At 38.2% G+C, this 22,647-nt stretch overlaps 1 protein-coding gene across 3 annotated transcripts in view; it reads right to left on the bottom strand.

Annotated features, from left to right (window-relative positions):
• The window catches only part of SSR1 (signal sequence receptor subunit 1), a 41,144-nt gene that overhangs the window by 3,718 nt on the left and 14,779 nt on the right, over positions 1 to 22,647 (bottom strand). Inside the window, exons 8-9 of one of the 3 annotated variants that reach the window (XM_040460593.1) lie at positions 22,549 to 22,563; positions 12,802 to 12,865 (exon numbers count right to left, since the gene is read on the bottom strand). In XM_040460593.1, the coding sequence (XP_040316527.1) occupies positions 12,802 to 12,865; positions 22,549 to 22,563 (79 nt within the window). Of the gene's footprint in view, positions 1 to 10,487; positions 12,866 to 22,548; positions 22,564 to 22,647 lie in introns of those variants that run through there. The other 2 variants (XM_040460594.1, XM_040460595.1) reach the window with 2 other exon arrangements.

Raw genomic sequence — 22,647 nt, 5'->3', positions numbered from 1 at the left:
TTAAAATGCAGATTACTGGGCCCCAGCCCAGAACTCAAGTCAGAAGCTCTGGGGACGGTGCCCTGAACACTGTGCTTTAAGCAAGCCTCCTCCATCCAATCTTATGGGCAACTGCAGTCATGAATGCTGCCTGAGAGCAAATAACTGCTCCAGTAATGCATTTTGCAGGGAGGGAACAAATGGCAATTATTTCCAACGTTAGTTGCAAATAATTATTTTGGACCCTTAAATTACACTACTCGATACAGTATGTATGACTTTAAGTGGCTAGGTGTTTTCCATCATCTTAATAGTTTTCCCTTGGAAAAAAAAAATAATGGGAATATTTTAGAAAGAAAAATCCATGTAGGCTGAGGTGGTTATTATCACTTTTTACTTTAGCCTACAAAGTAAGAGTGATAGGTCTCTTCAAATATATGAAGGACTGTCATGAGAGAAAGCAAGCAGATTTTTTCTAAGATGATCTGGAGAAAACTGGGACACAGACCACAAGGAGGCAATTTGTGTTCAAGAAAGAATTGTCTAATAGGGGAGCTGTCCAAGGATGGGAATGGGTGCCTGGCCCAGTGGAGGTGTCCATACGGGGGGTCACAGAAGACAGTCTTGGACTGGACAAAAGCTAGACCAGATAACTCATAAGATTCTTTCTAACTGTAATAACATATGAGGCTCTGTTAAGTATAGAAAATAGGAAGAGCACCACGCTTTAGAATTTCACAGGATGGTTTTGTAGCTGCTGACACACAAAAATTACTTATGAGGAAAAGAAACCTACTTCTTACTGGTGAAAATTAGGTTACTCTGGACCAGGCTTTGAGATAAGCTTTCTTTACATGCAGTTATTTTAATAAGTTCAATGCAACACTTGACATATAGTGAGGGCTTTATAAATATTCATTGAATATTAGTGACTAATAACTCCAGTTACTGTTCCCATTTTACAGAAGAAACAGGCTGAGACCAGTTAAGTGGCAAGTCTAAGGTTATCCAGCCACTAAGTGGGTGAGCCTTGAGTCAAGCAAAATCTAGTTTCAACAGCTATTAACCATCACACTGCACTCATGTTCAACGAGTGAAAATATTTGGTTAGTTCATCTGAAGTAAATGTGTGTGTGTGTGTGTGTGTGTGTGTGCATGATGGAGGCAAAGCAGAGGGGTGATTGGCTCTTGGAAGGTTAAGATTAATCTAGAGAACACATTCTGGGTGTGGTTGGCTGGAGGGGTGTCTTTTCAGCATTCACCTTTCTACTGATGTGATCCTTCAAATAACTTAAAAATCCAAATCATTTCATTGACATCTTAGCAAAAGCACCATTTCTCACTTTGATGTTTAGTTTTGGGGGTTAGTTGTGGGGAGCAGAGGCATGCATAGGCTGGTTGGGCTGCATTGGTTGAAACAGTAGTTTGCTTTAGGAGAGAAAAATTCCCAACACAGACTTGTCTTCCCAATCCTTCACCTTTCTAGCAATGTTAAGGGGTAGCCCTGGGAGTCAACACTTCACTGTTGTACCAACTGTTAGCAGCAGAGGGCAGCAAAACACACCCACGCAGACAGGTATCAAGGTATCCTGGGAATAACAGGATTCTAAAAGAAGAGTACTACTGATTTAAAATTATGAAACCCAAGGGCATCTGGGTAGCCCAGTTGGTTGAGCATCCGACTCTTGATTTCAGCTCAGGTTACAATCTCACGGTTTGTGGAATTGAGCCCCGAGTTGGGCTTTGCACACTGACTGTGTGAAGCCTGCTTGGGATTCTCTCACTTGCCCTCTGGCCCTCCCCCGTTCATTCTCTCTCTCCCTCTCCCTCTCTCAAAAAAAACTTAAAAAATAAATTATGAAACCCAAAACACACAATTATTCCTATTACAAATTTAGTAATTAAAAAAATATATCTATATCTATCTTAACACACAGCTAGTCTCTTGACTTGAAACACTACCTGAAGGGGGCTTACACTGCTCGTATTCTTTGGTCTCTTTCCTTATGGTGATCCTATAATGGCTAGTGGGCAGCCGCTGTGCACCTATGATAGCTACTTAGCTGTCTCAACTTGGTATAATTTACTAAGTTTGTCATTATGCATTTAACAACAAAAAAACACATTTAAGGTTACAATTCAGTCACAATTTGGGAACTGACTTCATTTTGAAGCCACAGCTTCCCTATTTTTTCACTTCCTTTTTTCTAGAACTCACCTACAGGATTTCGTATCAACCATACTTTAGCAACTCTTGGGCACTTGCTTGCCAGTTTCCTTTTTTTGTTTCGGTAAACGCTTCCTTGTGGGGCTGAAATGTATAACGAAGAGGCCGTTTCAGCCTCTTATTCTCTAGAATCCTCCAGGGTACAGTCGTCTGCCATTTGAGCTGAGCCTGGAAGTCTGGTGCGTATCTGCACAGAGGGAAGCCAAGACTCGGGCATGTGTGAATCCAAAGCACAGCAATTCACCCTATTTTCTGCTGAGTTTCCAGTGAATGGTGACCAGACTCCCACCTGGAAAACTTCCATATCATGAGGGAGATCCTGTGAAAGTTCTGGACACAGACACACCTGTATTCTGATCTCAGCTTTGTCACTTAATAGTTGAGTGATTTTTAGTAAGTTACTTGTGTATTCAGGTCCCTCACTTGCAAAATGAGGATATACCTACTTCACTGTATGGTTGTGTGATAATTAAATAATCCATATATATTCAAACATTTATCATGTGTCAGTAATGGTTTAAGCCTTGGTGATCCGGTTAAGTTAAATAAAATTCCTGCTGTCACAAAACTTTCCATTTCCAAAGGGAGTGACAGACAATGGAAGAACAAGGTAATCTCAGACAGTGGTGAGGGAATACGGACAATAAATAGTGGTGTGATGCAGGTGCTTGAGCAGAGGCCTTGGATGAGGTAAGCAGGTCAGGGAAGGCTAGCCGGCAAGGAGAATCAAGGACAATGTGTGGGCTCGAGACCTGCCAAGGCTGGGGGCCAGAGGGAAGCAGAAGAGATGTGAGAGGCAAGGGAATACCAGAGCGCCTGTGGACGACGGTGGGTCTCCATGCTCCAACTTAAGTGGGACTAGAGTCCAGACAAGGGGCAGGACTGGAATCACTGGGCTATCATGGGCACAGGGATTGGCGGACAAGGTGCGGGGGAAGAGCGCCAGCACTCAGTACCTGGCACAAACCTGGCTACAGAGGTCGTTTATTAAATTTGAAAAATAACACATGGGAAGCTTCGGTTCCTTTAAGGAAAAAATGAAAAATACTCTCAAGGGTTTTCCATCAATAATCTATCTTAATTTTTTTGAATATATAGAGTGACCATACATCCAAGTTTTAAAAATGGGCTCATTTTATGAGCTACAGCAAAACTGCCCACAACCATTGTGATTATTATACTCATTGTAGGAGGCTCCGATAAATTTAACTTATTTCTTCCATTATAAAATATAAGCATATTACAAACATCTTGAAAAGGAAAAAAAAAATCTATCACCCTACCACAAAAACTACTTTAGCATTCTGTGGGTATACTGCTCTTTAGACTTTGGACTAATCTGAAATTTATAGAATACAGAGTGTTTTAAGCATTGTGGACAAGAAACTAAAATGCTGGTTTCTTACTGTCCTAATATTTTGATTCTTCATTTTTTTTTTCCTTTCAGCAGCAAAGACCAAAAAACATGACATAGTTACAAACACTAAATTTCCAAAGTTTTTTGGAGATCTCCATACTTTTTCCATGAAGAACACATTTATTCAGTTCTGCCACTTGTAATAAAATCTTGAAAAGGAAATTCTAGGTTCTGACTCATCGATATGTGCTGAGTAAGCTAAATCAAAGATGCATCTCTGCTTGCTTAAAAAATGTCTAAAAGGTCAGAGGATGCAGTCTGTACAATTACTGGGAACCCAAACTCTCAATATGTGAGAGTGGTGGGGGGTGGGTTTTACGTCCACCACCTGAACAGTCAACTCACTGACAAATAGCACAAGTAAAACTCACCCTAAATCATCTTTATTCTAAAAGAAGACTTTGTTACTTGAAATGTCGAAATTTTAAATGCAGACAATGTGTGAACCTTTTTTTTTTTTTTTACGAATTCCAGGGGGTAATTAAGATCAATATTGTAGTTTTCCTTTTTTTGCTTAATGTTTTAGATTCATTTCGTGCTTCTCATCGTTAAGACCTAGAAGTAATATGCAGTGGCACTTTAGGAAACATTTTTACTGCATACAAATACTTTCGAGATCAGCTTTAATGAAGGGATATGTAAATTTTAGAAGATGCAGCAGACGGTTTGGGCAGTAGGTTAGACCAATGGAAATAACAAAGAAAAAGGGTGTTCTTGAATTTACCAAACTGGAAAAACTGTGATAAGAGATACTCATACAGCAGGAACATTCTCAAGGCTGCACAAGAATGTTATGGTTTAATCAGGCCAACTTTCATTGAAGAATCCTAAAAGACAGCCAGATAACATCTTAGATACAGTCACCAAATAAAATCTCACACTGCAGAAGAAAGTTTGTGTCATAAATAACCTGATTAAAATACACTGCTAGAAATCACATTTCCAAGTCTGAAAGCACTGGAATTAAAATACTAAACCCAAGACGTCCTGCAATGAATTAGGAAATATTAAAATAAATATTTTGAAACAGAAGTAGTTTTGCCTATAATGAATGAGTTCAGATTTCTTTGAAGTTCTTAAATTGTTAGATTTTGAAGCAGAATTGTAATCTAATTTAATTCATAGCAGAACTAAAATTAGTTAAGAATTTATTAAATACTTATGTGCAAATGACTATACTCGGACTTTTTAAGATTTAATACTGGATAAATGAGAGTCGTGTTACTAGAGAATGGTGAGAAGTTAGAGGAGATTCACGCAGGTAAATAAACATCTGTGACATGTTTGTTCAGGGTTACAATAAAAAGTTTAAGTGAACAGGAAATCACAGGCAGGAGGGCACGAGGAAAATAGCTGGGGATTGAGGTAATAAACACAGTTAGCAGATAAAGCTATTCAAAGCCAGTACAGAGAGAACAATGACCAGAGGTTGGGGTTAGTCAGCGGTGACATGTAAAGGAGGTAAGAGCATCACAGGAACTAAGGGGAATTGGCAGGGGGGCCTGGTGGCCAGTGGGTTAAATGCACAAGTGGAGGCCAGAGAACTGAGTTGCAGAAGGCTGGCAAGTAGGGAACCATGAGATCCTGAGAGCAGGTTTGTGGGGACAGACGCTAAATTGAATGAAATGTAAAAGACTGAAAGCCTAATGAAGAAAAAGAAGCCAATAGCTTAAGAGATACTTTGACGAAGAGAGAAAACAACATAAACAGCAATGCAGGTCGAGGGGCAAGAGAATCCTGCAAAAGACTTAAGACAGGAGGGTTTCTGTATAGGTGGGCACAAAAAGAAAAAAGTCAGAGATGGTGAGGACAATGGGAAAGGAGGTGCACATCTGGAAATAGAAGTCTCAAGAATCTGAGAAATGGGATTGGTGACAGTTGAGTAAGGTCCCATAACAGTTCTGGGCACTTTGTGTAGACAGCATCAGCACAGTAAAGTCTTCACTGCACAGATAACCAAGACAGCGCCCGTCCAGGATTCCTCCTCGAAACCAGATCTATCAGGCCATCAGCCATGTGAAAAGGCACTGTAGTGCCCCATGGGTCACAGGATCTTACCGGTGGTTCTGGAAATGAGAATACTCTAGGAAGGGCTCTGCGGCCGGCTTCAGGACAGGCAGCCGACAGCCCCCTCTAGATCTTATTTTCCCACTTAGTGAAGACACAGAGTGCCAGCAGCTTGTAGGGGCGAATTCAAATACACAACCAGTATTTCTAAGCCATGGAAAGTTCACTCGATTATGAACAGTTTTGAGACATTAAATTCAAGACCTTAAAACACATAGGACTCTAATCATCAACTGCCCGGAAGAGTTCAAGGGATGAAGTCCTGTTTTCAAGTGTACTGAGAACCAACTGCTTTAAATCTTCTACAGGTCTTTTTAAAAGAGCCACTGTCCAGAGTATTTATAAATCCATCTTGACTTCTGGCTGTGACAGCACAAAAAAAACACAGAACATATCTAACCTCAGAGAAACTATCAGCCAATCCTAAGCAATGAAACTAGAACACAGGTAAGCATATTTTGTGCGTGAATGTGAACGTGCTCCCTGTCTGAGTATTCACGGATCTTGTCCCAGTAAAGCTAGAGATAGCAATGGGTCAAATCTGCACCATAGGTGCCTGTGGGCAACTTGAAGTGGTTTCATCACAGATAATGCAGTTATCTAGGATAGTTGTATTAAGAATGTATAGAAGAACACAGATGTTTGATGTGTGTGTATATATATACGTATGTGTGTATATATGTGTGAGTATATACATATATATATGTACACACATATATACATGTGTACATATATACATACATGTGTGTATATATGTGTGTGTGTACATATATATTATATATATAATATATATATTATATATATATACTTGCTCAATCTGAACACTATTCTTGACTAAAATATTTCTCCTACCCCTTTCTAAAATGCTTTTAGAGCCTGAGCACCTATTTTGACATGTAAAACGGACGATCAAATAGATTTCTGAAGATCCACAAACATGACTGATTTTCTTTGGGTGGCTCGGTGTGAAGCTCAAAGAAATTCTGAGGGCTTTCAAAAATGTTTTGAAAAGCACTGCCACCAGTGCTGGAAAACCTGTAGCCACTCCAAGGGTTCTGAAAGACAGAATTCTCAGCTTGATGTGCAGGCTCCAAGAGATTACAACAGCACTCCCAGTGCCAGCCCCACTACTCTGGTTCACTGTTAAATGTGGAGCGCTGGCCACATTACATGTCCGCCTTAAGACTTTCACTCTTTAGCTTAAAAAACCACCAGGATTTAGCTTTCCCATACAGATTTAACTATATTACTCCACAGAGAAGTCCAAAAAGTGCCTGGTACACCACCGCGCATACGCGTCATGGGACGTTACATCGTGGCGCTTTGCGACAGCAACAGCAATCACTTCCATAGCTTCTGGTGTGCCAGGCTATGTTGTTCTGAACTGCTAAACAACTCCAAAAGGTCGGTACCCAAAACTGAAGCCAATGAGGTGATACGACTTGCTCCAATTAAGACAGAGCTAGGATTCGAACTTCAGGCAGCCTCTAGGCGGTCCATTCTGTACCTTAGTTCTTTTTCGTTTTGCTAAGTCAACAAAATTTACGAAGAATCATTTAATAATACTGTATTAAGTAAGGGTTCGTAGGTAACACAATCAGACAATTTGGGACTGATACTTTGAGTATCTCTCAATTTAAAAAATTTAAAAAATTTATAAAGAACACATCAAGACTTCAGAGATGAGCTGCTTTCTCAAGGCCACCATTGGCTAGTGGCCATGGTGGACCACACCCTAATCCCAACACTAGCATACCATACCATCTGTCCTTGTTCAACCTGACAATTGCCAATGATATTGGGTTATCACCAGAAATACCTCTGAACACAATCCCATGGAAGAGTTGACAAATTGAAAATTGGCCCACACTTTCTCATACTTTCTTTAAACCTTGTGGTTTCCACATGACAACTGCAAGCTAGAAATTGGGGATAAAAGGCAAACAAGATGCGGAACTCAGTCTAGCAGAGGGAAAAGCAACACAGTGATAAACTGACATAGGTACTACAACAGAAGTCTACATACGGGCTGTCCTTCATGTTTTCTAGAGGACATGGGATTTTCTTTTTAATGCTCCATGATGCCCACTAAGCAAAATCCCTACTTGAATAGATAGAAGACACAAGCCTAACCTACAATCCCAATTTTGTGTACTTGTATAACCCAAGAATGAATAGTCCACCCCTGAATGCAGGGTTTGGGTTGCCAATTCCCATGCATTAAAAAATTCACATATACCTTTTGAGTAATTCCAAAAACTTAACTCTAAAATATCTGCCAAAATTAAGTACTAATCAGCCTACTGCTGACCAGAACCCTTACCAATAATATAGTCAATTAACACATATTTGTATATTATATACTATATCCCTATAATAAAGCTTTAGAAAAAAGGTTAAGAAAATCATAAGAGGAGGGGCGCCTGGATGGCTCAGTCAGTTAAGCATCTGACTCTAGCTCATGATCTCAGTTTGTGGGTTCAAGCCCCATGTCAGGCTCTCTGCTGACAGCTCAGAGCCTGGAGCCTACTTCAGATTCTGTGCCTCTCTCTCTGCCCCTGCCCCACTCATACGCTGTCTCTCTCAAAAATGAAACATCAAAAAAGTTTTTTACAGAAAACCATAAGGGGAAATACATTTACAGCACTATTTATTGAAAAAAATCCACATATAAGTGGACCCTACCTTTCAAACCCATTAGTCAAAGGTCAACTGTACTTCACTTTCATTTGTTTGTTTGTTTTGTTTCGAGAGTACATGCATGCAAGTAGGTGAGGTGCAGCGAGAGAATCTTAAGTTAGGCTCCACTGTCCACCTAGGAACCTGATGTGGGGATTCTTCTCAAAACTGTGAGATCATGATCTGAGCCGAAATCAAGAGACACTTAACTGAAACACACACGTGCCCCTCATCCTCATCTCTTTACACAAAGATGAATCTTCAACCCCTTAAAACTTGAAAATCCCGTCAAATCTATCTTAAAGAAAACATTTTTAAAGACCATGATTTTGTTACTCAGGAGTACATTTAAGAGGTGTCATTAAGATTAAATAGGGTAGGGGCGCCTGGGTGGCGCAGTCGGTTAAGCGCCCGACTTCAGCCAGGTCACGATCTCGCGGTCCGTGAGTTCGAGCCCCGCGTCAGGCTCTGGGCTGATGGCTCAGAGCCTGGAGCCTGTTTCCGATTCTGTGTCTCCCTCTCTCTCTGCCCCTCCCCCGTTCATGCTCTGTCTCTCTCTGTCCCAAAAATAAATAAACGTTGAAAAAAAAATTTAAAAAGATTAAATAGGGTATTGTGAATAACTGAATCATCATATAAAAAATTTCAAAAACATCAAACTAATGCACAAATCGACATATAACGGCTGAGAAGACTCTGGGGTTTTACAGCGTTCTAGAGTTGAATGGCATTTATATACTACTGTATAGTACAAGCATAGACATAATACATTCAGTATTGAGTTTTTTTGGAACTTTCTGGTTGCTGAATCTGCCCAAATGCTTGGTTTTATAAAATTCCGTCTTAAACATGGGTCAGGGGAAAGAATGTGGGAGTTTCAGAAAAAGTTCTGAATCTAAATTCAATACATAATGCCTTGAGCAAGCTACTTAAATTCAGGTTTTGGTTTTTCCCCCTCTATAAAAATGAGAATCATCTTCCCTCAGGGAGTCGTTCTGAAGGTTTATTAGATGATAAATGGAAAGGCCCAAGAGGACAGTCCATCACTGATGTTTAATAAGTGAATTCCTTTCCTACTGCCTTTAAAAAAGCAGCTACATTAAATGGTACCTGAGCTTCAGAGCCATATTCCCAGATAATTCCAAAATGTAAAAAAGGGCAAACTCCAGGTTACATAATTAGTTACTACAAAAGTTCAGGCTTTTGTATAAATGAAAAATTAAAAAAAAATCCTACAAATACTAACTGGTAAAGTTCATAAGAGCCCCTAAAGAAACTGTTTAGATGTCTGCAGGTCAGGTAAGTTTTCTTCTTCCTTCCCAATATCCTATTCCACTTATGCTAATTAAGAGTAAGGGGTTGACATGTCAGGCTGCTCTTCACTAAGGTGGAGATGTTCCAAGTAGGATTTTATTTAGTAAAATTAGAGCAAATGTACTGATTTTATAGCTGTAAGTGATGTGGTCCAAAAGTGTGGCAAATTACTTCAAGTATATTTGAAAATACAGATTTAAATTTTTAAATTTAAGCTAAAATCTAATTTTGGAACTAAAATGAAGACTGAAAACCCAAGGACTGTAACCTACCAAAATCTTGGTGAGAGATGATGTGTATTGCCAAGTTCAAGGTTAAAAAAAAACAAACTGCATTATTTAAATGCACTAACCAAGTACCTTTTTTCTTCCACAAAAGATGAATGCTATATGAGACTTGTATATTATTACATTTACCTACTACTATACCTCCAAAGTAACAGTCATTAAAGATTTCCATGTCACATTTTCACCATTGACAGAGGCAAATACAAGTACAGGCTGATGCACTGCAAATACATTCTTAAGGCAGTGGACTTTTTAATGTTTTAAGATCTGAATTTGCCTTTTCCCCGTATCAAAGTCACTATTTTCTGAAGCTTATATGAAATTAAAAACTTCACTAAAACCAAGCCCATGCTCCTTTTCTTCTAAGTTCTATCTTCCTCAGGACCTTGCAGGTCCCATTCCCGCCCCACCCCGCCCCTCCTCAGACAACACCTCAGAGGGTTCAAGAAGGCAGGGGGAAGTCTTAAAAGTCACTATGTGAGACCATGAAATGAATGAATGAAGCTATACAACCAAAGCGAGATCCATGCTTTATGAACACATTATTCTCACATGTCTGGGTAACAGGTTTGATATACAAGATTCTTGGTTCATTTCACAGATTCTGAAACCAATTTGCTCAAAAGGTGAATTCTGAAACCATGGTTGGTGTAGCAAATGAATATATCAAAACAAACTTTAAAAACTTCATCCAAATATTTACATTTAAAAAAGACATTTAAAAAATAGGCTACTTATTAAGTGTGCTTGAACAAACCATGTGTGGAATTGAATTCCATTCATTATGGAGTTAGTTTCTGCTAAACACATACTGATACTATAGAAGACCCCTGGCAGCTGAGGATTTAAAGGATTTCAACTGTTCCCAATCTATGCTAAAAAATGAAACATGACAAATGATTTCTGAGGCACTGATCGGAACCTCAGCAGTGGAAAGGCTAGTATGTAAGGCAAATTACTTAGGAGGCCGAAGGGCTGGCATCTGTAACTCAGTGTAGCTTTGCCACTGCCTAAGTATCACCAAGTAGTCAATAAAACTCTCTAGAAGCCATTTAAATTTTGTAATTACACCTCATCGCATTATGTTCTAGTAGTTTCACAAACTTAGAAATTCACAAAACAATGTTTTGGAATATATTCCTTGAGAAGGTGGAGGGTCTCCTATATTACATTAAACAAAAAACATGCAGTTTTTACAGCTCATAGAGCTTTTTCAAAATAAGCTATTGATCATACAGCCCAATTAAAAACTCAAACACTTTATATTACAGGTATAGAAAGTTTATAGTTCAGCAATGCCAATATAGATAATTTGACACCTTAGCCCCTACTTGCAAAGTGATTAACAACTATACAGTAACTTCTATTCTATTCTGGCTTTGGCTCAGATGTTTAAATACTTAAAGAACCTGGAAAGATTTTTTTGTCTGTGTGTCTTGTTTTGCTGTTGTTTTGCATGGACGTGAGTGGGGATTATAACGAAGAGGGGAGGAGAGGTCAGTTCATTGTAATAAAGACCGATCAGGAATTAAACAGCCACTAGAATTTCATTTACCATTTCCATACGAAATATACGTGGGAGATTATGGCTTAAAGACAGAGAGGAAAAGCCTCTTATTTGTTCATCTATTTTACTTTACCCTTTTTCCAGTCTGACAATAATGCCAAACTTTATTTACTACCTATGACAAGAGTGACTCTAATAGGGTTTTATGAAGTCCAATTTAATTTTGGTTGAGATCTTAAGTGCTTTAAAACTTTGGGATTCTTTAGATTAACTAAAAAAATAAATGCTTCTGAACAACCAAAATACCCAAAAGATTAGGTAAGAACCAACTGGTTAGCTACTTAAAAAAATATCCAACTCATCTTTTTTTAACAGATTAGTATTACTTGTAATATATCTCTGCCCCTATAAACTGACTTTTTGCTTAGTCTGTAGACCAAGGCAATTTTTCTAAAAGCAAGATACTTCTAATTAAGGGGGAAAAAATGATCTCTTAAAAAAACAAAATGACAACTTAAGGAGGTCTAAAATCACTGCAGAGCTACCTCCTGGGTCAGAGAGAAAACGATGGATAACACAACTCAGTTCCCACAAATGTACCATTTTTTTTTGTAAAAACAAAAACAAAAACAAAAAGAGGGCGGGGCTGGTTTTATATATCAAAATCAGCAGATTTCTCATGCTTCACAATTTTGTTGCTAGAAATCCCCAAATTCCTTGGACTCATTTGGGAAGTTTTCTGAAGGTGCGCATTATAGTAAACAGCAGCAAAAATACCAAAACAATTCTATTGCTAAAAAGCAGCTACTCCTGTGTGTGCCTTTAGAATACTAGTTGTAAAACAGCAACCAGAACAAAACAGTAATTTGTGCCATCAACTGGGATTTGAGCAATTCTAAAAAACAGTTTCCTTTAAAACAGTCTAAAAGCAGGACATCTACAATCATATTGGACAAATATTCATTAAGTTTTGGGGGGAAATATCAGAAAATGTCAAAAAGAGACAACATCATTATATTCAGTATTCTAAAGGCATGCTTCAGGTAGTTCAACAATGATTCTGGTAAGACCAACTGCTCACATACATACACACGCACACACATAGATTTTAATGGCTTAAAAAAAACCAAATTTGTTACTTTAGAAAAATGAATGCAGTGCATTTTCAGTAATATTATCGCCACAGACTCTGATTGCTCAGTCCACACATAAGTAGTAGTTGCCTTCTATGGTGATATGGCTTCTCTGCACTAATTCCCATCAGGCCGAAAAACATTAGGGCAGGTTAAGTAAAGACTGAATTGTTGCACAAAGGAACATTTACTCATCAGATCCCACTGATCTCTTCTGTGCCCGTTTCCTGGGCAACCTTCTTGGTGAAGCTTTATCTGGAAGAAAAGAGAAAGTTTTTAACTTGCTTATTTTAAGTACAATGGATTCAAAAGACCTTTAAAAAGCATTTTCCTTCAGCTTTACCAGTAAGTTAAAAAAAGAAAACACACACACACATGCAAAAATACCCTAATAATAACCTAGTATAGGTTTTTAAAATAACCTTTAAAATAATCCTTCAAGAAGTAACTCAATTAAAACAAAACTTCAAGCAACCAGGATGGGAAAAGACCTAATCTTGGTTACTAGAATACTGAAGCCACCAAGTATAATCTTCTTAAACTCTACAATGAATATGCTTATACATGCATAAGTAAACACTTTAGAAGTACTATTAAGAGGTATGAAGTTTGCAGCTCAAAAACATGTATATTGGTTACAAATTAATATTTATAAATGCAGACATGCAGTTTGCATAATTTTTGGCAATTTCATACATTTTCCTGGAAGCAGCAGCAGATTAAAGGAAATTTTTAGACAGATGATCAATACCAAAACCATCATGCAGACCTAAGTATTATCTTTGTACTTTTTTCTCTTTATCTCCTTTTTTACAATGTTCATTTACTTTGAGAGCAGGTGTGCACATTTGGGGGGCGCCGCGCCAGAGAGAGAGGGAAAGAGGGAAGCCCAAGCAGGCCTCACACTGCCAGTGCAGAGCCTGATGCAGGGCTAGAACTCACAAACTGTGAGATCATGACCTGAACCAGAATCAAGAGTTGGACACTTAACTGACTGAGCCACCCAGGCATCCCTCTCTTTATCTCTTACATTAGATTCTTAGCGGAGTCTACTAAACAATAGCTAAATTGGTGGTGTCTATGTCCAACCAGTAAGCATCACCTATGTTTCTTTAAAAAAGCTGTCTTCTCTCTGACCACTACCCTTTTTATTTTCTAGGAGCCCTTTACATATTAGGAAGATAAGCTCTTTGGGGAATATGTTACAAATTATAATTATTTTTACAGCTTAAAAAAAAAAAAAAGGTATTTAACACCAAAGTATGGGGTTCATTTGTAAGCATCTCATGAAGAATGATATGAAAAAAAAATCCACCTACAATATCTTAATTTTTATTTTCTAAAATTACCAGATCACCATAACCATATTTTAAAAATATATAGTAAATGTTTATCGAGAATATTTAGCAACTAAATTTTTTCTAAAATGTGCTTAAATGTTAATGACTATGAAATATTAAGACTGAGTCTACAAATCCCGTGAAAACTGATCTTAGTACTTTATTAAAACAGGTTAGTTAATGATGCATTTGGGGAGGCTCAACTCACCTAAAACTGAGCACAGAAGCATTTTTCTGAAGAAGTCTACAACTTTCATCAGATTTCAGAAAGGTCAGACTAAACTACTGCCTTCAGACAACTGACCAATTACTAGATAATATTTTATGTTTCTTTTTTAAATTTATTTTTGAGAGACAGAGTGCGAGCAGGGGAGGGGGAAAGAGAGAGAGAGTGGGAGGGAGGAGGAGGGGGGAGGGGAGAGAGGGAGAGAGAGAGAGAGAGAGAGAGAGAGAGAGAGAGAGAGAGAGAGAATGAATGAATGAATGAATGAATCCGAAGCAGGCTCCAGGCTTTGAGTTGTCAGCACATACCCCGACATGGGGCTTGAATTCACGAACTGTGAGATCATGACCTGAGCTGAAGTCAGATGCTTAAAGAACTGAGCCACCCACGAACCCCTAGATAATATTTTAAAATAAACAATATGCTGAATGTGACATTTGAGGATTCAAAAAGTACTTCAGAATCTAAGAGCCATCTGTGCGAATACAGCTGTTACTATGCAGATGTGAAGTGGTGATTACTGACTTCCAACAATTTCAACCACCTGCAGCAGGGTTTTAAATATGAGAATACAGGAAAAAGTGCCTCAGAGGAACTGCAATGCCTATTTCAACACACAACAATCTGACTCCAGTAAGGCAGCCAACTCAGCTTAATGGAGTCTCAAGTCTAAAGACCTCCATCACCTACCTAGCACATCAAAGTTAAGAGGCAGATAAATGAGAGGGTGCCTAGGTGGCTCAGTTTGTTAAGCATCCGACTTCAGCTACGGTCATAATCAAACCATTTGTGGGCTCGAGCCCCGCATTGGGCTGTGCTGACAGCTCAGAGCCTGGAGCCTGCTTTGAATTCTGTGTCTTCCTCTCTCTCTGCCCCTCCCCAACCTGCCTTCTCTCAAAAATAAATAACATTAACGAAAAATTTAAAAAGAAGCATATAAATGAGAAACAGACTTAAGATAGTGGCCTAAAAACATTCAGCTTTTGGGAAAATGGCTCCGAATACCTCAACGGCCTAGAGAGCAGCATTTTACTTCACTAAAAAACAATAACTAATGTGCATAATGATGCTTTTCAGCCATCAAAGAAAAAACACTTCTCTTACAACCCTCCCTACCCAAAACCCTAAAAAACTATTTTTAAAAATCCAACAAAATATTTAAGATCAAAATATTTTAGCTTTTAAGAGTAAAACCTAAAGTATATGAAAAAATCAGTTAACTGAAAAAACAAAAAACACTAAAATATGTTAATGATATTCAGTAAATGGGCCTGATCTGAAAATGCCCACCCTGCCCTTCATAAAAAAAACTTATTAGGGGCACCTGAGTGGCTCAGTCAGTTAACCATCCAACTTTGGCTCAGGTCATGATTTTGCAGTTTCTGGATTCCAGCCCCTCATCGGGCTCTGTGCTGACAGCTCAGAGCCTGGAGCCTGCTTCCAATTGTGTCTCCCTCTCTCTCTGCCACTCCCCTACTTGTGCTCTCTCAAAAATGAATAAACGTTAAAAAAATTAAAAAGAAAAAAAAAAAAAACCTTATTAGGAACAGGCTCAAATTGTTTAAAACCACACCTCTCTTTCCTTTATGTTCTGGTGAGATGGAGAAAAATCTTCCAAAATAAATGCTGGCCCCTTACACTCGCTTGCCCTCACACTACCACTCCCCAAAGGTAATTCCTCAAAGCTTGAGAGACCTTCTGCTTCCATGCACACCTCCTGCTCCATGATCTTCAAAGTTTCTCTTGGTGTTCTCCATTTTATCCTCAAATATGCAAAGTACATGTACCATCTCTGAAAGAAATGGCTATTTTTTCAACCTAAAGTATCTTCCATTTGTCTCAACCCCTTTACTCTGAGAAACGCATGTTCTAAGAGTGGCTCTCAAAGTATGAGAAAAGCATGTTCTAAGAGTAGCTCTCAAAGTATGGTCTGGACCAGTAGCTTCAAAGTCACCTGAAAATACAGATATGCAAATTCTTGGGCCTCACCCCAGACCTACTCAATTGGAAACTCTAGGGGGTGGGGCCTAGCAAGGGGAAGAGGCAATTCAGGTGGTTCTGGGGAGGGCTACAGTTTGAGAACTATTGCTGTAAGGAACCAAGTATAAGAGAAATACAAGCATACAAAATTAAGTAAAAATACTATTAAAAATTGAACTGAAAATATCAATATGATTTGGGGATTTGAAAAAATAGATATTTTCTAGCTCAGTTCACAGAATGGGCCTAGAAACCATGTTATCCAATGTCAAGAACATCCCTAATGTCCAGATTTTCATTTTTAAGTATCATCCAGGGGTCCTTGGAGAAACAGCTTGCTCCATGCCTAAGGTAGAGAAAGTACAAAATGTCTAGATTATCTTCTTGAGCCAACAAGTAAGGGATCATTCAAAGTTCAAAAGGGTAAGATTGGAGGTAGTTCAAAAAGGCAACCAGTAGTCAAAACTCTAACAATTTGAGCATCAAAAAGAATACAGTTGACTAAAATCCACAGATTCTATGAAAACCCGAGTCTATACATGATAGTCAAAAAGGAGAATTAGGAAAAACTCATCTGTCACCATTTGGGTGGCTTTTAAACCAACTCTTTGAAAATTGGAAAATAAAGATAAGAATTAAGCATTTAGCCTGCTTTTTCAATAGGAATTGTCCTTTTAAGGTAACCAAAAAGTCCCAGTTGATGAAAGAAAGCTTTACTTTACAAAACAATAGCAGTTAGTAAAAATTAAACAAATTTCAATTAAAAATCATCACAACTTCTGAAACATTACTGATTCAGGAAAGGAATATCAAATGGTGAATGGTTTAGAGAACTGGACATTGGTGCGTGTCAAAGTGATAGTATACAGGTAACTTCTAGGTTGCAAGCAAAAAAGACCTATCCGATCCTGGTTACATGGAACGATCATGTGGCTACCACCCTAATCTAGTGCTCAGTTTAGCATCACTAATCAGATACGGTTTCTTGATGTGATACGGGGAAAAGTACTTTTAAGTTATGACATATCAGCCAAAAATGATTAATTTAAATCTAATCAAACCTATAAATTAGTCTTCCAAGTTAAAAGAAATGTTAGCTAAAACACACCAGGAGAAAACAATCAGAGAAATCTGGAACAAGGGATTTTTTAGAGTCTCATTCCCTCAGTGTGATCAATGGGTCAGCAGCACTGGCATCATCTGGGAGCCTATTAGAACACTGACATTTAGGCCCCACCCTAGAACAACTGAATCCAAAACTGCATAAGATTTTCAAGTGATCTTGCACACAAAATTTGGGAAGCCCTGGCTTTGGGCTGACAGCATGGAGTCTGCTTGGGATTCTCTCTCTCCCTCTCTCTCTGCCCCTCCCCTGCTCACACGCTTACTCTCTCTCAAAATAAATAAACTTTAAAAAATTTTTAAAAATAAAGTGTGAGAAGTCCTTTTCCAGAGGACAAGCGGCCATCTCTTGAGCTGCTATAAATTAAAAAAGACTTAAGAAACAGAACAAACAGATGCAATGCATCATCCTATATTGGAAAACCAGCTATAAAAGGTATTTTTGAAACAACTGAAGAAATTTCAACATGATTATTAACAAAGTAATTCATAATTCTTTAAATGTGATGTTATTTCTGTCAGGAAAAGGTTATTTCTTTGCAAATTGAAAATTTTTTTGAGGTAGTGTGTGTCACTGTATCTGTATAGAAAACAAACAAACAAACAAACAAACAACCTGCACTCTAAAAGGGCAAATAATTGGGATGCCCTGGGCTGGCTCAGTCAGAAGAGCATGCAATTCTTGATCTGAGTCGTGAGTGCAAGTCTCATGTTGGGTGTAGAAATTAGTAAACAAACAAACAAAACCCCCCAAAACAACAATGAAAACTTAAAAAAAAAAAACACTAAAAAGGGTTATTTTTGTTTTTAGAAATAAATAATAAAAGAAAAAGAGAAGGAATAATACAAGTGTCTTTTGGTAGTAAGACGTGGTCCTAAAACAAACTCAGCTGGACAATCAGATTTTGAGGAAGAAAGACAAGTACTAAAAAATATTTAGTGACTTTAACTCTACCCACCTTTTTAATTTTTATTTATATATTTATTTTTAATATTTTTTCTAATGTTTTTTTTTTTAGAAAAAGAGAGAGAAAAAACATGCCCAAGCAGTGGGGGGGGGGGGGCAAAGAGAGAAGCAGACACAGAATCCAGAGCAGGCTCCAGCCTCTGAGCTGTCAGCACAGTTGGGGCTTGAACTCACAAACCGTGAGATCATGAGCTGAAGTTAGATGCTTAACTGAGCCACCTCGACGTCCCAACTCTACCCATCTTTGAGTATTAAGTCTTCCTGAAAAAGTACGTGGGCTTCAGAATGAGACAAATCCAGCTGTGGATCTTGGCAGGTTACTTTTCCTCAGTAACAGTGTCTCATCAGTAAATAGAGGGATAGCACCTCACCTTGCAGAGTGAATGCCCAGTACAAGGAGGCACTCAACAGTTCAATTCTCTCCTTCAACAAGGTTTCCCTAGATTCTAATATGGTCCTCTTTCCTAACTTGTAAGTTGTCCATACCATGTAACTCCTTCTAGCACATATCATATACTACCTTGGATTACTCAAATATTTCATACGTGTGCTTTATTTTCAAGTAGAAATGTAAACTTCTGAAAAAACAGTAATATTCTTTTCAACATACCACTCATGACCTAGCAGAGTATCGTGAAAGACTAAATACTTGACACTTGCTGATTAAAATACAATTATCAATGATTTGAAGTATAATCATTCCCAGCTTTAAAGCTCATGAATAATAATGTCAGGAAGAAAGATATTATAAAACTAACTCTCCCAATCTATTTGTCATGAAAGAATTCTTTTGGAGAGGTGGCTCCACAGCTGTTACGGTGACTTTAGTTTTTAATTATAACTTTTAATACTTTTCAAATTAGTTTCAGCTAATTCCATGTAAGACACTTAAAATTTAATTACTTTTGAAGAGCCTGTATTTTAACATACCAGACTTTACAAGTAATTCTGATGCATTATAAAGATACCACAGTCTACTGTACAACCCAATTCCATCTTTTGCTATAATGAACGTCAGGATAATGGGGAAAATTTGTCCTTAAAGAGAAAAGATTATCTAAAGATTTATTTAAATTTAAAGACATTATTTCATGGGACCTCAACTACCACCTATGCTATATATTCAATGACTTCAAATCTTTTTTCTAAGACTTTATTTTCAAGTTTACTCATTTTTGAGAGGGGGAGGGAGGCGAGGAGGGTGAGGGGGGCAAGGGGGGGCGAGGGGGGGACGAGGGGGGAACGAGGCGGGGGACGAGGGAGAGACGAGGGGGAGACGAGGGGGAGATGAGGGGGATGAGGGGGATGAGAGGGAGAGGGAGAGGGAGACGAGAGGGAGAGGGAGAGGGAGGAAGAGGGAATCCCACTGAGAGTGCTGAGCCTGTTGCAGGGCTTGAACTCAGGAACCATGAGATCATGGCCTGAACAGAAATCAGGAGTAGAATGTTTAACAGACTGAGCCACCCAGGCACCTGTCTTAAGATTTTTAAGTAATCTCTACACCCAACATGAGGCTCAAACTTACAACCCTGAGATCAAGAGCTGCATGCTCCACCTATTGAGCCAGCCAGGCACCCATCAACATCTCCAAATCTTGATCCACCTGTGCTCTAAATACAACTTTCAAATAACTTACTGGATATCCTTATCTTGGCTTTCACACTCAACAGATCTAGTTCCAACTCCTCACCCCTCATGCATGTTCGCTGCTCTTCCTATATTCCCTAACATTAATGGGATCATCTTCCACCCAGATGCCTAAAACTCACAAGTACTTTTTCCTCCTTCCTCCCTAAAACATCCAAAAAGTCACCCAAAGGCCAATTCCCTCCAATTCTGAAATATCTTTCCAGTTTATTTTACTCTGCATCACTACTGCTTTAGCTTAGGCCCTAAGGATTTCTCAGATGTTTTATGGAATTCACCTAACCGGTATCCCTATTTCTAGTAGTTCCTGCTTGCTAAACTATACACCACAAAACTATTACAATTTCCTTTAAAAATATAAATGTTTATTTCTCTGCTTCAAAGTATCTGATGGCTGCCTTTTACCAAGAAGAAAAGCCAAATCCTTGGCATAGCACATAAAACTCTGAAGATTCCTTCTCATCTAACTCAAGACTCTGGTTGGTCAAAAGTCAACTTTTATGAATGATTCTCCTACTCTCTCCTAGAGAATGAAAGCCCCTCCTATGCTGTTACTTTGTACCCACTTTTAATAAAGCACCTACCCTACCATAATTATGTTTCAATAGAGAACGTTCCCTGAAAGTAATACACATGAAAACAATTCAATTTGTAAACCCAGGAAGGACACAAATAGCTCATTCACAAAAAAAATAATAAGTGGCTATATATGTATAAAGAAGTCAAATCTTACTTTTTAATTTTTATTAATTTTTTTAATGTTTATTTATCATTTTTGAGAGAAAGAGAGAGAGAGAGCATGCGAGAGCGAGCAGGGAGGGGCAGAGAGAGAGAGGGAGACACAGAATTTGAAGCAGGTTCCAGGCTCTGAGCTGTTAGCACAAAGCCTGATGCAGGGCTCGAACTCACTAACTGTGAGATCATGACCTGAGCCGAAGTCAGACGCTTAACCAACTGAGCCACCCAGGTGCCCCTCAAATCTCATTCTTAATTGTCAATGAAAAACAATGATCCCATTTTGTATCATACCACCAGATTAAAACATTTGATAATATTTAATGCCTGAGAAAGACTCGTGAGAGTAGAAAAGAAACAGGCAATGTTGTACACTGCTGAGAACATAAACGGACGCTATCTTTTGGGAGGGAAAGAGCTTTTTCCATTAAAAAAAATGTATATAATCTTAGACCTAACTATTCTACTTTTAAGGAATTATCTATTCCAGATAGCGGGGTCGGTGAAAGGAGAAGAGGGTCAAAAGGCACAAACTTTCAGCTTTATAAAATAAGTTATGGGGGTATAATGGATACCATGGTGTCTATAGTTGTTAATACTGTATTGTATATTTAAACATCTTAAAAGTTCTTATCACAAGAAAAAAAAGACTTTTAACTGTGTGGGGCCAGTAACAAGACTTACTGTGATCATTTCACAATATATACAAATAGTGAACCACTACACTGTACATCTGAATCTAATATAATGTTGTATGTCAATTACCTCAATTAAAAAAAAATGATAAATTATCCCATAAATTTATATAAAAATATTCATTATAGTTTTAAATTAAGAATGAAAATCTGGAATTAAAACATCCTTCAACAGAGAACAAGTTTAATTTATCATGACACATTTACATAAAGGAATACTATCCAGCTGTTAAAAACGAGGTAAATAAGTATCATAAAAAAAAATATCCAACATACGAAAACTTGGGATTCTAGTACAGTGCACGTAGCATTATGCCATCTGTGTACAATATTCACAGAAACAATAGCCATATGCACTGGTAAATGTACAGAAAATACTTAGAACAATTACTTGTAGAAAAAGAAAAAGAAATTAGTGGAGTGAGAAGGTGATCTCAGTTTTTCATTCTGTACTGTTTTTGTTTTGTTTTAATTTCTTAAGTTTATTTATTTTGAAAGAACGTGAGCAGGGTAGGGGCACAGGGGGGTGGGGAGAGAGAGAATCCCAAGCAGGCTCCACATTGCAGGGCCCGATGTGAAGCTCAAACTCACCAACCGTGAGATCATGAGCAGAGCCGAAATCAAGAGTCAGATGCTTAACCAAGTGAGCCACCCAGATGCCCCTATTATTATAATGTTCTTAATATGAAGCCATACTACTTTTACAATAAATTTTTTTTAAAAGCCCATTTACAGCTGAAGAAAAAATATCTATAAAGATTAATATTTTGGGGCGCCTGGGTGGCGCAGTCGGTTAAGCGTCCGGCTTCAGCCAGGTCACGATCTCGCGGTCCGTGAGTTCGAGCCTCGCGTCAGGCTCTGGGCTGATGGCTCGGAGCCTGGAGCCTGTTTCCGATTCTGTGTCTCCCTCTCTCTCTCTGCCCCTCCCCCGTTCATGCTCTGTCTCTCTCTGTCCCAAAAATAAATAAAAACGTTGAAAAAAAAATTTAAAAAAAAAGATTAATATTTTAACTAATTGCATATGTGATAAAGCTGAAATATGTTAGGTAAACCACCAAGCAATATTTTAGGTTTATTCTTTCAAACTGCAGTGGGTAATTAGTTTTTCTAATAAATATAGTGCTATAAAAAACTGTTCCATTACTCATTAAATGTACTGTATTCATATGCTATACAACCTCCCCAAAACTATACATAGCAAACACCATTAAAAAAATTAATTGCCTCACCTCTTCTACTCTGCACTGAAGCAACAGAAAAAAAGAGATAGGAAAAGATTAGGAATACAGAGAATTCACACATTTGTAGATTAAACTGCAGATATGGAA

The sequence above is a fragment of the Herpailurus yagouaroundi genome, unplaced genomic scaffold, assembly GCF_014898765.1.
Source record: "Herpailurus yagouaroundi ecotype Mexico unplaced genomic scaffold, PumYag 250, whole genome shotgun sequence".
NCBI classification, from domain to species: Eukaryota; Metazoa; Chordata; class Mammalia; order Carnivora; family Felidae; genus Herpailurus; species Herpailurus yagouaroundi.
This window is presented reverse-complemented; position numbering and strand designations above follow the sequence as displayed.